Source organism: Seriola dumerili, unplaced genomic scaffold (genome assembly GCF_002260705.1).
Source record: "Seriola dumerili isolate Sdu_G_001 unplaced genomic scaffold, Sdu_1.0 BDQW01012297.1, whole genome shotgun sequence".
Taxonomy (NCBI): Eukaryota; Metazoa; Chordata; class Actinopteri; order Carangiformes; family Carangidae; genus Seriola; species Seriola dumerili.
Genome location: NW_019186552.1, coordinates 150864 through 166471, shown reverse-complemented (window position 1 = coordinate 166471; position 15608 = coordinate 150864). Strand labels below are relative to the sequence as shown.

Sequence of the window (15608 nt, the reverse complement as noted above, 5' to 3'; positions counted from 1 at the left end):
CTCTGTCTCAATCTTGCTTGCTCACTCATTCAATGAGTAGACATATGTGCGTGTGTGGGAAACCTAAAGGTAGCGGACAGGCGGTTTTTGTGCATACTATGAAATATAGTACTGCTGGTGCCACTGCCTCAGGTGATCTGAAGGAGAGTGAAAATATTTCTTTCTAGTCCACCTCTGCTTCACTGACCTCAGTCATTGTTTGAGGAGCTTTATACATCATAAAATCAGACCTTATTTTTTTTATTCTTCATTGTCTTCAAAGAGAGTTCAGGTCATTGTGTGCATTTTACTTTGTAAAATAAAAGGTAATTCATGCAGTAACCTACAGCTTCTTTAAGTTGTAGTATTTTCAAATTTATGTTTATATTTATTATGATTTCTGCAAAATACTGAGACAAAGGACTGCAAAGATAATGTACAGGTCTTTTCACTGTTTTAAGGCTTTTGTAACAGTGACCATGCCCCTTGGTTATCTGACTCTGTGATATTAGCTTATCTAAGCAAGCTGTAAACTTATGTATCAACAACCCAGTGTGTCCACTTTGCTGGGTCTTCCTCTTCCTTCCCCCTGAGATTAAAGGGCTTGCCCTAAGGTTCTCACCAAGAACATTACAATTTTCCATAATCTTTGTGAAATAAAATACACTGACCCTTTCTTTTTAAAGGATGTAGAAAGTAGCACTCTTGTTCTAGATGTACAGTTTTTACTTCATTTTAGATTATTTCAGAAACTCATACCTATCTATGCATTTTCACTGAATATCGTCTAAACTCGGTTGATTTGACCTGGTGAAAAAAATAGGAACAAGTCTCAGACTTTCCAGCAGCTGGATTTTGATGCAGTGGTGCTTGGAGCTAAATGTTGATTAGCTCACAATGACAGTGCTAGCATGCTGATGTTTAGCAGGTATAATGTTTACCATGGTCACCATCTTAGTTTAGTATGTTAGCATGCTAAGATTTGGTCATTAACACTAAGCACAGCATCCAGCTGAGTCTGATGGAAATGTCATTAGTTTGCTGGTATAAGTGTTGGACACATTCAAACTGACCTGATGATGGCACTAGAGTAAAAGTCTGTCAGTAAAAAGTTTTCTGGTGATCTATTGAATAGTTCAATGGGTGGACTAACAGACCCTCATGACCATCCCCAGAGTTGTGCGGCTAGCATGGCTAAGGAAACGCATGTATGGTAAGAGTAACAGTATGTTGTTGTTTCTTGTTGCTCCCACAAAAAAAAAAAAAAAAACAGTATGTAGTTAATACCGGATACTTAATGATATTAACAAGTCAATCAGTTTATAGAGTATATCCCTGTTTTCTGATGTTGATGAGGCCAGCATCTTTCCATGTCCTCCTCTCTTCTTCACTCTTCCTCGCTCTCTGTTATGTTAGGTCCACCTGTCACTCTTTTTCTCATTCTTTCCATCTGACTGTAGAAACCTCCACTGATTTTTAGTGACTTTGGTCTTTTTATCTCAGACAGATGGTGTGACAGGAGGAGAGAGATTTTAAAAACACATTATTACTGCAAGCAGAGATACAGTGAGACAAGACCTCTCATATTTTATTCTGTGTGAGATGAATTATTTCATCTCTGTGTTTAAACTAATAAAACATTGGGTGTGTCATAAGTGGTGTCATAACATCCAAGGTTATATTTGTAGCAGAGGTGCAGCCAAATCCCAAACCTTTCCCTGTCTAATTAAGCCTGACCATTACCAACCCTCCCCTGTGCTGCTCAGGTAGAGGTTCTTACATAAGCCCTGCCGCTTCTGACTGGGCTTTAAATCTATTTGGACGGTGTTGTCATTTCATCTACTTTCCTTCATCCTCTGTTTCTTCTCATCTATATTTATCTTGCCAACCTAACAGGCAGCAGATGACAGCATGGCAGTGTGCATGCCAACTTAGATGATTCTCGACTGGCCCATTGTCAACAAGTGTGTAACACCTATGCTTTGGTTTAAAATAACTTGCTTGGCCTGCATAACCCACAGGTTTAACCCTAGAGAAAAGGCTACATTTCTTTTGAAACAACAGTTTTTAGTTGAGTGCAGAACGTTGTCACTTTAAAGCTCGTTCTTATTGACAAGATATTTTTTTGTGGATTTCATAATGAAGATAATAACTGCCTACAGCCTGATGGTGTCTTTCTAATTTTAAACCCCCACATGCAGAGAATTTAATGATGCATGTGCTGTATGGATAATTCCCTCCTTTATATGTGAAGGAACATTATTCCAGTTAATTAACCTAGTTTTCTAACATCTTTGTTTTCTGCTGGTGTCGTTTCAGTGGGTTATTGCCCTATAAATAGAGGTTTGAGTATATTTTCAAATTAAAATGCACAGGTTTATTCAAAGCCTCATTGAATAAGCTATTAAAATGTTAATTTGCTAGCATGGTACTCTGATTGCACTATGATGTTTTAAAAAAAAACTTTAATGGTGTCATGCAATCAGTGTCTTCATCATCATAATTGGTCTGGTCATAGATGAAGAGCTAGGCTTGATCTGTGACCAGCTGCATGGCCAGGAAAGTCTTCATTAGCAAAAGAGTCTCTGCTCTGCAAAAAACAGTTGTTTCTCAGAAGAGCAGTTACAGTCCTGTCAACCTCAGTGAAGAACGAACCAGACAGCTTGATGAATGGGATGACAGTAGGTGGCCGGCTGAAACCGTCTATCCATGTGTGACTGATGAGAGGTTTAATGATTCTTTTGTCTGGAGAACTCATAGATTAAACTGATGTTTTAATGAGAATCTTTAAATGAATGAATGAACGAATGAATTAATAAGATAGATGACTCTTAAAATGTTTTTATTTACATGTTCTAAGAGGTGAAAATACCATGTGAAGAATACAGACCATCAGTCATGTGTGTTTCACAGCTCACACACTGCTGTGGCCACTCATTGTTTCAGTAATTTGAAGAGATATTGCTATAACCCGCAGCTCATAGCCTGTTAAGTGTCTGAGATAGTAGAGGCAGCTACAGATCAGGTGGATTTGCTGTTGTTCATCCTCTGGAGAGGAATGGTAAGACTTATAGTCAGAGCAGAATGAGGAGCTCTGTGCTTTTATAGACAGATACTATACAAATATAGAGGCTGCATAAGAACTTTAAAGCTGCACTAATCAAATACTTTATAGCAACATGTTGCTCATTGTAATGAACTCACAGAGAATTATCATGTGTCTCTGCTGTTCCCCCCTGCTCTACAGTGTTTTAGCATGTTTAACCTCATTCACCTTGGTTGCAGACTTGCAGCTTTAATGTTTTGGTTCACTTGCACCTCTGTCACCAGCGTTGTTTTTAACACACTGTCCACTACCTGCTCAGTAGCAAACAGCAGACAGACACAGTCAGAGAGCAGCTGGTGAACACAGTGGAGCATTTAGCAGCTGAAAAGACAGATATTTCCCCCAGGAGCTGTTAGAGACCAAAAACACAGCTAAAAGAGAGGGAATATTGGAATTTAGATTTATCAGGAGGACACATAACTCAATATGAATCATCATGTTGCTCTGTAACTGCTGGATGAAACAATCAGCTGTTTGATCACATGTTCAACATAGCAACTTTTTTTATGTTAACTGCTTGTTCCACTGATCTCAGGCCATATCTAAAATATCTCATATTTTACTGTTTCTCTTAAGAGCCTCTCTTCTGATTGGCTGATTGTTTTCTGAGTGACGCACAGCCAGGTCAATTTCAGGTTAGGTATTGTAGCCTACTGTTGTATCTTGGTAAAACTCACCGGTAACTGAGATGGTCTTTTGAATTGAAATTAATTTAGACTATACAAATGTATTATATGTATATATATATATACACCAGAGCCAGAGCCTTAGGCCTGGTTCTGTTGCAGAACTGCCGGATCATCTGTCGGTACCAGGGTCACCATCTGCAGTGATGCAGTCTCAAGGTACATTGCATGCATAACAGAGCTCACTTTGAGTGTGTGTCGAGGCCAGGGGAGCATGCCAGGCCACAGAATCCGAGACAATGAAGGACATTAGGGAGGTAAGTGATTGGGCAGTGGGGACAGACAGAGTGGAATATGTTGAGTGGCTTACCAGGAGAATGAGAAGGAGCAGTCTACCCTTCTGTCACTACCAGACCGTTTGGAGATTTGATTGGGACTGCAGATTAGAGATTGATGGCAAGATTAAGGTGAGTGCATAGAAAGAATGCATACTGACAGTGGCGTGACAGTGGCATATGGGGAAATTATTGTGTAAATGTGTGTTGCCTGGGCAGCAGCTACAGAGACAAAGCCATCAAGCAGTTTATCCTGCTTTTAGAGCTCCGACTCCAGGTGGTGGATATCATCCCTGTAACTGTGAGTAAGCAAGTTTGCAGTCCATGCACACAGCCATAATAGCTGGTTTCAGTCCATGTGGAACTCATAAAACAACATGAAAAGTATTCCAACAATCGGTAGAAAAATACTGTTAAAAAGATTATAAACTGAAAAGATAGTTTGAGAGGCAGAGCAAAACACTAGAGTCCTTAATAGGGATCATATAAAAATATAGCAGATTTCAGGTAATTTTATGGGGCCTCATGTAGAAACACTGCGTATGCACAAAAAAGTGTACACCATCTTTCAGTCTCACAGTTGGATGTATCAAGAGTGAAAGGAACGGGAGAATCTATGTCCCTCCATGCCAGCTTCATGGTGGGTGTGTGCAAAAAGCATGGAAATCTCACTTTATAAAATATGGGACCTTTAAAATCAATGCTCTGATATTTTATTTGCAATCTGAATGGAATATTGATTTGGCACACTCAAGGATGAGTGAAGCAGCTGTAATTCATAGTCTGGTATGAATCACTGTATAACTCGACCAAATATCTCACATATACGCTCACTCACTACTGAGGCCACATCTTCCTGAGTTCATACAGGCAATGGCATAGACTTACTTTCAGACTCCCCCTGCTGTTGTGCAGAGCTCACACTGAGGGGAATCCTGCGGCTAGATTGTTGTTCCGGGTTATTATAAGTGTCTTTGGCAGGTCTATAGAGACAAGAGGTGTGCCATCAGGACGAGGAAGTGATATTTCTTCTTACATCTCAGAACTACGATCTGTCCCATAGAATTTGATATTGCCTGTTTGTATCAGCATGTAATTTACTGCCCTCTTGTGGTGGCATTAGGCTATTGTCTCTGGAAACTAGCTTGACTACCAAACATTGCACCTATAATTTCTGTTATATTTGTGGCTGTGTCCCATTGAGAGGGGAGCACCATTTTTTGGATGTTTGGAACATTGAGGTTCCTGGGATCTTTGACTAGTAGCTAGCTATAGCCAGTGAGTTTGACTGAGCTTCTACCAGAAACTGTACTTGCACATTAGAAAATTACTTCAACAGTATTGTCTTCCAAAGTGTTAAGAGGCAGCTGTATCAAGTAAATGTGATTTATTATCTCTGCATGGCTATATGTAAGAGTCACCGCCAGGCTCTAAATAAAGATGGATGTGGACTCCCTGACGTCACTCATAGGCTTCTGAAGAGCAGTTTTGAAGCTCAGAATTGGCTGCTCTGCTGTCGCCATCTTGGCAGTGCCTGACTCCACCTACATCCCGGCTAATCTAAAAATGGGCAAAGAGATGGAGCAAGTGTGGAACCGAGACTTTGCTGTATGCTGGTTTGTTATCATCACAGTGATTATTATTGGTTTTAGTAGGATAATTCTGTAACTTTTCTACCCTGTCATGAATGAAAAACTGGATGAAACAGTGGATGACCTTTAGAGGACTTTTATGTGATAATGTTCAAATTTGAATAGTTATCATTATAAGATATTGACAGATTCTTTCTCTCTGGTGCTCAGATCTTAAATAAACAGAAATAAACCTATTAGCAGCTTTTACAGCCACATGTAACAACCAGTAAAACATCTGGACATGTTGGAGTGTCCCACAGAGCTGAAGCTATGGTGAGTGTGTTTTTAAAGAGTGTGAGTGGGATATTTGTTTTTTGCTGATTGCTGCTGCACAGGGGCTTATGTCGTCAAGATGTATTTATGTTGGATGTTATACAACAGGTGTTATTTTTGGACTGGCCTGTGTGTATCTTATTTTGAAGTAGACCTGCGGGAATAAGACAGCTGAAAGCCAAGTTTTGAAGTTTAAATGGAGAACTCTCAAAGAGTGCAGTGATGTGGAAATGTGCCACAATATTCGATTTGATGTATTGATCAGCAGACACAGAGGACATAATGTCTCTGTGCACTGACTGCTCGGAGCGCCTAAGAAATCCTGAGAATTTTTTTTCTCTGTCTGTGTGTATGTCTGTAGAATTCTCCCTTTTGAAGAGAGCAGGAAGTGGATTCAATGTAGTGAAGTGATAAAGAATAAGCTAAGTGTATGGATTTGACTTTGTGACCTCTCATGAGCTCGGGGATTCCCAGGCAGTGCCCTCAGCTGTCTTCTGATCCAGACTCATAAATCTTAGGGTGACTCAGCTATCACCTTCAGAACCCCTTTTGTCTTGAGACAGCTTGTTGGAGAAGTCCTTGTCATCTTTTAAAGTCTCTGAGAGAAAAACCTTTACTGGTTTTTTGCTCTTTTGTTGAAACTCAGCACTGACAGGAATTCCTGGACAATCCTGCTCTTATTGTGCTTTTTCTAAACCTTTCAATGCATCAAGTTCACTTGAGTTTTCCAAAGGTTTGTTGGAAATCACTGGGGTCGGGGTAGATGAGGCAGGTAGATAAGGAAAATTTAAATACAACAGTAAGTATTAATCTAACCCAATCATATTTATAATTTGCAGTATTTTTTCAGGACCATCACTGAAAGGAATGGTGCTCCTAACACTTCTTTAGGAGCCATCTCCCTAATTAGAAAGACTTTTCTTGGCCTTTGGAAATAATTTTGACCTGAACTTTAAATGACAGAGTTTATTATGGTTCCCAAAAGGAAGCCATATTCATTTTTATTCAGGTCTTCACTGTGCAGCTGAGCTTTGACATTTCTTGAAGGTTGGATTTTGGCATAAACCACCTGGTTTGTTCTGTGCTCTGACAATGTCTGTAAAAAAATAGCTTGACACTGTTACAGGACCCAGATGATTTTATCACTCTACATTTGACATCAGAGCCAAAGATTCATAAGAAATCTGATTGGAGATAAGAGTCACGTGTGACCGCTGACCAAGATGGCTGCCTGAAAATTACTTTCCCAAGAAATCACCCAACTTCGTCCTAATTCGACAGCATTCTTCGCTACATGAGAAATAAAACCGGGTGAAACCGTGGATAAGTACTGTGCAAACGACTTGGTCCACTTTTAAAGTCGTGTGATTAAACCACGGGGATGGCGTTGGGCGCTAAACCAAGGTCCGCTAAACAAGGTGTTAGCTATGCTAATGTGGCTAGTGGCACCGCAGCTAACAAGATAGCATCCTCGACAATGGAAGCTAACACGCCAGCCCCTGCAAGAGACGTGATGACAGTGCTTCAAGCAACTCTACAAAGGCCATGCAGGAAATAGCTCATGTCAGCGATATTCTCAAAGGCCTGCAGTCTGACGTTCAATCAGTTAAATCATCTCAGGCAAAGATGAAGACCGATGTCTCTGCTATCTATGAGAGGCTCGACCAAGCTGACTCGCGAATCATGGACTTGGAGATGGAGAGCGCGCGGCTGTCTAAAGAGATAAACGAGCGAGCCAACAACACGAAGACCTGCAGAGAGCTGTGCAAGATGCTGCTAATAGAGACAGACGTCTCAACCTGCGCTTGGTTGGCATAAAGGAGAAACTGGAGAGTGGGGCGCCGTGGGATTATGTGAGACGGGTCATCTCCGAGGTACTGGGGATACACCTGGCTGAAAACGAGCTCCAGCGAGTGCACCGCTCCCTGGCGCCGATGCCCGACGAGGGCTGACCACCGAGACCCATCATCATGCGCTTCCACAGCTATTTAGAGCGGGACCGAGTACTGAACGCGGCGAGGGAGAGATACCGGGAGAAGAGAGAGATGAAGTGGCAAGGTGACAACATTTCCTTCTTTCCTGACATGACCAGAGAGGTGATGGAAAAGAGACGAAAGTTTTCCAGCGTCAGGAAGAAGCTTCATGAGATGGATGTGCGTTTCACACTGGCCTACCCAGCAGTGATACGCTTTTCATGGAAAGGGCGCAAGGTGAGGACCATCGCAAAGCCATGCAACTTATCACAAAAGAAGCGGAGCCAGAGTGATCTAACCGTGGCAATGTAAGAAGGTGGGCATAATATGATATTCCGAATACAACCCAGTGATTTAAGTAATGGGCACTTGTTTGAGATATGGACTTTTGCTGGACACAATTACATGGGGGCTAATGATTATCTGTAGACAGATAGCTTTGACTTATTACAGTAAAAGAGTTTAGAAGAATAAAAAGTTTTTTATTAGACTGAGTGAGTTCTTTTTTTTTTTTTACTTACTTTTTTGTTGAGGCTGTGGGGTATTTTAGTTGAAAGTACATTGTATCTAACTGTAAAGGCAGGCCTCCATAGCACTTGTCTGGCATTTTATTTATTCATTAATAAGACCAAAGCTGGGATAACACAGTGCTGCAAATCACAACATGTAGTGTAAAATGTTGGATGTTGGCACAAGGGGATTGGGGAGGTTTTGGGGGGCATATCTTGGAAGCGCCACACGGACCAGTATTAGGGAGGGTTCTTCTCAATGAATAGTGAGAAGTGGGGTGTGACAGGGGGAGGGTTTTTTCTATTGTTCATGTGTTACTGTTTCAGAGTTGGATCATTTTGTTGTGTTAATCAGTTAAGAATGGGTTCAAGAGCCTGCGCAGAAAAGGTAATTATTATGGGTTTAAGTTGGACAGCACAGAAACACTTTTATGATTCTTGTAGACTTGATTGTCTCCCACTGGATAGGGCACTTTATAGGTAAAACACAAAATATGGTTAATGGCTAAGTATGTAAGGATACTTTCTTGGAATATCAACGGAATAAAAGACCCAGTAAAGAGGAGGAAATGTTTAAGCTATCTAAAATCTCAACAGGCTGATGTGGCATTTGTCCAGGAGACCCACCTGGTTGACTCAGAGGTGGTTAAACTTAAAAGAGACTGGGTTGGGTAGATATTCCATAGCTCATTCAATAGTAAGAAGCGTAGGGTAGCAATTTTGGTGCATAAGAAACTGAATTTTGTATTATTAAAACAACACAAAGATGAGGATGGAAGACTCATATGTGTGGAGGCCATAGTTAATGGAATGAAGTTAAATTTATGCAATATATATGCCCCCAATGTGGAGGATGCAAATTTTTTTCACAAGGTGAATAAATTATTAGGGGGCATTGTCAATGGACATACAGTAATGGGAGGAGACTTCAACCAAATCCAGGATAATGTCCTAGATAGAACAATCTATGGTAAAATTATACCGAAGGACAGACAGGCAATACATTTACTTATGAAAGACTTAGGGTTAGTGGACATATGGAGATTAATTAACCCAAGAGAAAAGGAGTACACTTTTTACTCTCATAAACATAAATCCCACTCAAGATTAGATTATTTTCTAATTTCTAAAAGTATGATTGAATCTGTGGTGGGGTGCAGGATTGGCGTTATTGCTCTCACAGATCATGCAACAGTGGAATTCTGTCTAGCGGCAGAAGTGGATTCCATCAAAAGAAATAGGTGGAGACTCAATACATCTCTATAATAAGATCCAGTATTTGATGGGTTACTGTCTCAGGACCTTAAAAGCTTCTTTGAAATTAATGTCGGATCCACAGAGAAAATAGGCACAGTGTGGGAGGCATCAAAAGCTTTTATAAGGGGTAAAATCATAGCATACTCTTGTAAAAAGAAAAAAGAAAGCATTGAAAAGTTGATGAAACTGGAATTTCAACTAAAAGAGAAAGAAAAGCAGTTAGCAAATAGTTACAGTGAGTCATTACTTAAACAAGTGTGCGCTCTGAAATTTGATTTAAATGAGATTTATAACAAAAAGGCTGAATATGCTCTGTTCAGATTGAAAACAAATTTTTATGAAAATGGGGAAAAATCGGGCAAGCTATTGGCTAGACAACTTAAGCAAAGGGAGGCTGGCTATGTGATTCCTGGTATTAAAAATGTAAAGGAAGAAGTGGTCACTAGTATAAAGGAAATTAATCTAGTGTTTCAAAACTTTTATTCAAAACTTTACACTTCAGAGATAGATTCGGATACAGACAAGCTGAATACATTTTTTTCTAAAATAAAAATTAACAAGATATCCTCAGATCAAGTGGGAGAGCTGGACGCTCCTATTTCAGAATCAGAGGTTAAAGCAGCCATCCGATGCGTTAAACCTGGAAAGTCTCCAGGACTAGATGGCTTTCCGGTGGAGTATTACAAAAAACACATAGATATGCTGGCACCTGTTCTAACTGCAGTTTACTCAGAGTCACTGTCACAGGGGCAGCTCCCGAATACATTTAACGAGGCTTTGATATCATTGATCCTCAAAAAAGATAAGGACCCATTGGATCCAGGTAGCTTCCGACCAGTTAGTTTAGTTAATGTGGATTTTAAAGTGCTCACTAAAGTCCTGGCAATGAGGCTAGAGAATATTTTACCAGACATTATTCATGAAGACCAGGTAGGATTTGTGAAGGGGAGGTCATCCTCAGACAATCTTAGACGGTTACTCCACCTTATGTGGAAGAGCCGTCAAGAAAACACACCAGTAGCAGCCTTCTCCCTTGATGCGGAGAAGGCATTTAAAAGGGTTGAGTGGGGTTTTTTAATACATGTCTTGGAAGCTTTTGGTTTTGGGTCGGGATTTGCCAACTCGGTTAAATTAATCTATACAACACCGAGAGCATCAGTCCTCACCAATGGACTAATGTCCCCCTTCTTTCAGCTCTCACGGGGAACGAAGCAAGGAGATCTGTTATCACCTTTACTGTTTGTTTTATTCCTTGAACCTCTGGCAATCGCAATAAGGGCAGAGGCAGGAATTACAGGAGTGAAGGCAGGAGGTAGAGAACATAAATTGTTTCTGTATGCGGATGACATCCTTTGGCTTTCTGCGGACCTAAATTCATCAGCCCCTATTCTTCTAGACACAATTGAAGAGTTTTCACAAATTTCTGGCTATAAAATCAATTGGCACAAGTCAGAGGTTATGCCAGTGTCTAGGGGATGCTATCCGGCAGCGGTTAGTGCACTCCGATTCAAGTGGATATCATCAGGGATGAAGTATCTCAGTATAAGACTGACTGCTGACATGAGTAATATTTTGCAACTTAATATGACTCCGTTGCTTCAGAAAATAAAGACAGACCTAGACAGATGGAAATCAATAAATCTTACACTTATGCGAAAAATCAATACAATTAAAAATGGTCATTGCCCCTAAGTTTAATTACATATCAATGATGGTACCTGTGACAATTCCTGCTGGGATCTTTAAGCAGTATAATCAGATAATTAAGGACTATCTATGGAATGGAAAGAAACCCAGAATCACCATGCAAAAGCTTTATGAATCAAGAAGAAAGGAGGCCTAGCCTTACCCAATGTGGAACTTTATAACATAGCATTTGAGATGGTAAAGTTGGCCAAACACTGGGCCAGCTATGGCTCACACCTTGGATGGACACAAATAGAAAAGGAAATCACAGCTCCATTCAAACTAATTGAAACCCTATCACAAAATGCTGTGGGTAATCTGACGGGTTGTGGGGGTAATCCAATCCTGCACCATTCTAGGGTTGTATGGGCAAAGCTACACAAGATGCAAAGGATATCCCAATACAGACAAGATTATGCCTCTATCTGGAATAATCCATCTATAAAAATAGACAGGAAACCTTTCCTGTGGAAGTCCTGGCTAGAGGCGAACCTGAATAAGATTGGAAATCTATATAAGGATGGGGTGTTTCTCTCATTTCAAGAAATCAGTACATGTTTCAGCCGGAAAGAGAAAGGAGACTTTTGGCGGTACCTCCAGTTAAGAAGTAGTGTTAGAACCTCAGACATTAAACGAAGCGAAGGGGAAAATGTGATCAGACTCTATTTTGAGCTGCCCAGTTCTGCTCACTAGGCCTCAGCTTTCTATAATATGGTTGGGGATGCCCAGTGTGGGAAACATAATAATTTAAGACTAATTTGGCAAAGAGATCTAAATTGTTACATTGAGGAAGATGTATGGGAAAACATAATAGCAAACACAGGGTGGTCCATCAGGGACATCCGAGGCAAATTCACACGTAAAATTATTCACAGGTATTATTACACGCCAGTAAGACTCCAGAAAATGGGCTTGATACAGAACAACCTGTGTTGGAAGTGTAATGCACAGCCAGGTACCTTCTTACACTCACTGTGGGAGTGCTCTTTGATTTTTCCTTTCTGGAAAGAGGTTATAGGAAAACTGGGTGAATGGCTTGGAAAAACCCTACCAGAATCCCCCCAACTCTGCCTACTGGGAGACAGGTCAGGGTCACCACCAGGAATATCAAAAGCAGAATTCGGTTTAGCACTGACAGGCTTCATCACAGCAGCTAGAATCATTCTTTGCCACTGGAAGAGTCAGACTCGACCAGAACTTACTGACTGGGTTAAGCTGATGACGGATAATGCCTCCTATGAATTGATGATAGCAAGGTTGAATGATAACAAAGGGAAATTTTACCAGGTCTGGGGTCATTTTCTCAATCATATAAGAGAGGAATAGGTTCCTATAACATGTGAGGGGAGGACGACTCGTGTATCTATATTTTATCATATACTCTTTTTGTGGACACAGTGTTTGGTGTTGGGAGGTGTGCTGCGCTGTTTATGGGCTGGGATTTGTGTATGTATGTATATTTATATGTATATGCATATTGTTTTTTGTTTAATATGGTTGATTTGTTTGTGTTGAAGTCTGATGTCTTTTGTGTGATGTTTGACATATAAGAAATTGAATAAAAACTTCAATGACAAAAAAAAGAAATCTGATTGGATAAGAAGGCTTGGCTAAAGTGGGGTTCATATTTACTTGCAGATGGGAGTGTGGTATCAATCTCAACATCAGATTCACTGCAAGAAAGGAAATTAATGTATTTCACAAAATGTCAGACTATTCCTTTGAAGGATTTATAAACCAAACTGTGTCCTTAAATGTTTTATTCGTGTCAGAGTGACACATCAGTCCAGTACAATTCAAATTAAACCAAGCCAGATGTACTCCAGAGATCGTTCTAACTATATCAGACAAATACACTAGGTGAAATAATCTCACCACAATTCCATTTCAACACATCCTCACATGCTAAAACAGGAAGGCCTCTATATTAAGTACACTGACTTGCTTACAGTCTTTGTCCTGTGGAGTGTCCTAAGAACCTCAGCTTTGTAAGTGTGGCACTTCAAAGCCAGATAAAGCTTCCTGTGCAGCAGCACAGACGGCTTTGGTCATTCATAACACTGCTGTAGTAAAAATGAGAGTATTGGGGAGGGCATTTTTATGATGGATGCACCTTAGTTTTACAGAGTATCACTGTACTTCTCTTCAGTTGTAATTTTTGGCTCAACCACAACAGTGGGGCCAGCCCTATAACTTTAACTGTCCTCTGTTGTTTCTTTTACAGTCAATGTCTGGATGATGAGAGGCCTGTCAGGTAAGCTTATCCATTCACCCATCCATCCATCATCATCATCTCTTGAACTTCAGCCACTGTTCTGACTGTTTATCAGGAGTTAAACGCTGTCCACACCAAGAGGAATAACTATATAGATAACTATAGCAACAATGATGTGAACAATAAGGTTTTGTAAACAGTGGTGCCAAGCATGCACTGCATGCACCAGCTGTGTCTGAGCAAAACACAAAACTTAGCATTGATTCTGAGGGTGAGTCTGCCTGCATCCCACATGTTCTTCTTGTTAGTGTCTTTATGAATTGTGTTTGTTTTATCAGTCGGGGTGGATTTAAAAAACATCAGTGATGACTCTCTCATCTACAATGGTGAACATGACGTATTAAAAAGATGTTTTGGCTTATTTGACATCAGATTGTGTGAGGTCAGTAGATATGAATGGAGAAGTAGATACAAGTACTGGCACAGAAGTTGAGTGATGTACTGCTGTTGACTTGGTCAGCCACTTAAAAAGTGCCACCGAGAAAAGTCATATCAGTTGAAGTGTACACTTTATTATGAATATTTCCACTGCTTTATCTTGCCATCAAACAGCCCTTTCCTTTGGAACTACATTTTCTCAACCATTGAACTACCATGTTGTGGTTGTGCACCCAAGATGCAGACTGTATTATGCTGCAGATCAGCTGTTTTTGAGTCAGAAAGCGCTAAGCTCAAGTGTATCCACCCGAGCTGCTTCAGCCCATTCCTGCTCCTGCTGTCCCACAAGGTAAGCAGCTTGCATGGAAGCATAGTAAGTACCTCTGTCGGTCAGGGAGCATGCTTACCTTGTGGGACATCACTGGGTAACAGGCTGGCAGAGAGCTGTGACCCGCTGTGTTGACCCACTGACGTTATTAGTAAATAGCAGAACACACATTCTACCTGTCTGGCAACTCATATGTATTGTGATTGGTTGTCAGTGTTTCTATCATTCATCAAAATGCTCTGAAAGTGATCCCAATGATATTATTCGCCATTGTCATTGTAGTTGTAGTGTGAGATGAATGTGTCAGGACAATTTTTAAAACTATATGTATATAGTGATCTTTATAGTTATTGTTGTCTGTAGGACGACGTTTTATACAACACCTGTGACTGCTCTGCTCTCATCCTCTCTCTGTCCTCTCAGCCACTGACAGTTTCAGCACAGAGCCCACCCCCCTCTGGCCGAGGAAAGCCTGCAATGAGTCACGTCTGCAGTGGGAGGTGGAGATCTGTGGAGAGGACTTCAAGCGCGACATGGCTCACATAGATCCACAGTACTGGTGTAACCTCACACACTTCATCAGGTACGAGCCAAAGTGGAGTTCATCGCTCACAGCAGAAATGTTAGCAGCAGTTTGCAGCTTCATAATACAGGTCAAAACTGCACTGCACATTGCGTTGAATTCCACTAATATTCAGCACATAGAAGAGTAAAGTTACTTCAAAGAATGACTGAGGTGTGGATAAAACTATTGTCAGGAACTGCTTGTCTACTGTCTGGTTGCACAAGCTGCAGGCTTCACTGCACTGTTAGTTCATGAGGTAAAAAACAGCTGTGCAACACCTGGCAAGCCTTATCCTAAGATACACAACTAATGTGGGGAGAACTGGTGAGAAGTTATTGAAGATAAACTGTGCTGACTGACAGAATATCTAACTTTAAAACCAGCCTGTTTAGCCTGTAGTCTTTTCCTTTACACTTTTGAAAAGTCCTGCAGCTCTGGCTTGCTGGCAGACCAGTGGGGTTACAGACAACAATCAGCTGCTGTTCTGTTGATACTGAAGAAGACCCCTGAACCTGATAGATAGATAGATAGAGAGATAGATAGAGAGATAGACAGACAGATAGATAGACAGTCTCTTTGTGTTTGTGTCTGACATGCTGCTGCCCCAGCAGACTGCAGCATAAAAGAATACACTGGTCACCAACGACTGATAAAACATTTGCAGCATTTCACTGCAGACGTCAG

At 40.7% G+C, this 15608-nt stretch overlaps 1 protein-coding gene across 2 annotated transcripts in view; it reads left to right on the top strand.

The window, feature by feature from the left end:
• LOC111240135 (receptor activity-modifying protein 3-like) overlaps nucleotides 1–15608 on the top strand; it is a 42021-nt gene that overhangs the window by 13070 nt on the left and 13343 nt on the right. For both annotated transcript variants that reach the window (XM_022770125.1, XM_022770126.1), the window contains 2 exons: nucleotides 13603–13632; nucleotides 14783–14942. In XM_022770125.1, coding sequence (XP_022625846.1) covers nucleotides 13603–13632; nucleotides 14783–14942 — 190 coding nt within the window. The remainder of the gene's footprint in view (nucleotides 1–13602; nucleotides 13633–14782; nucleotides 14943–15608) is intronic.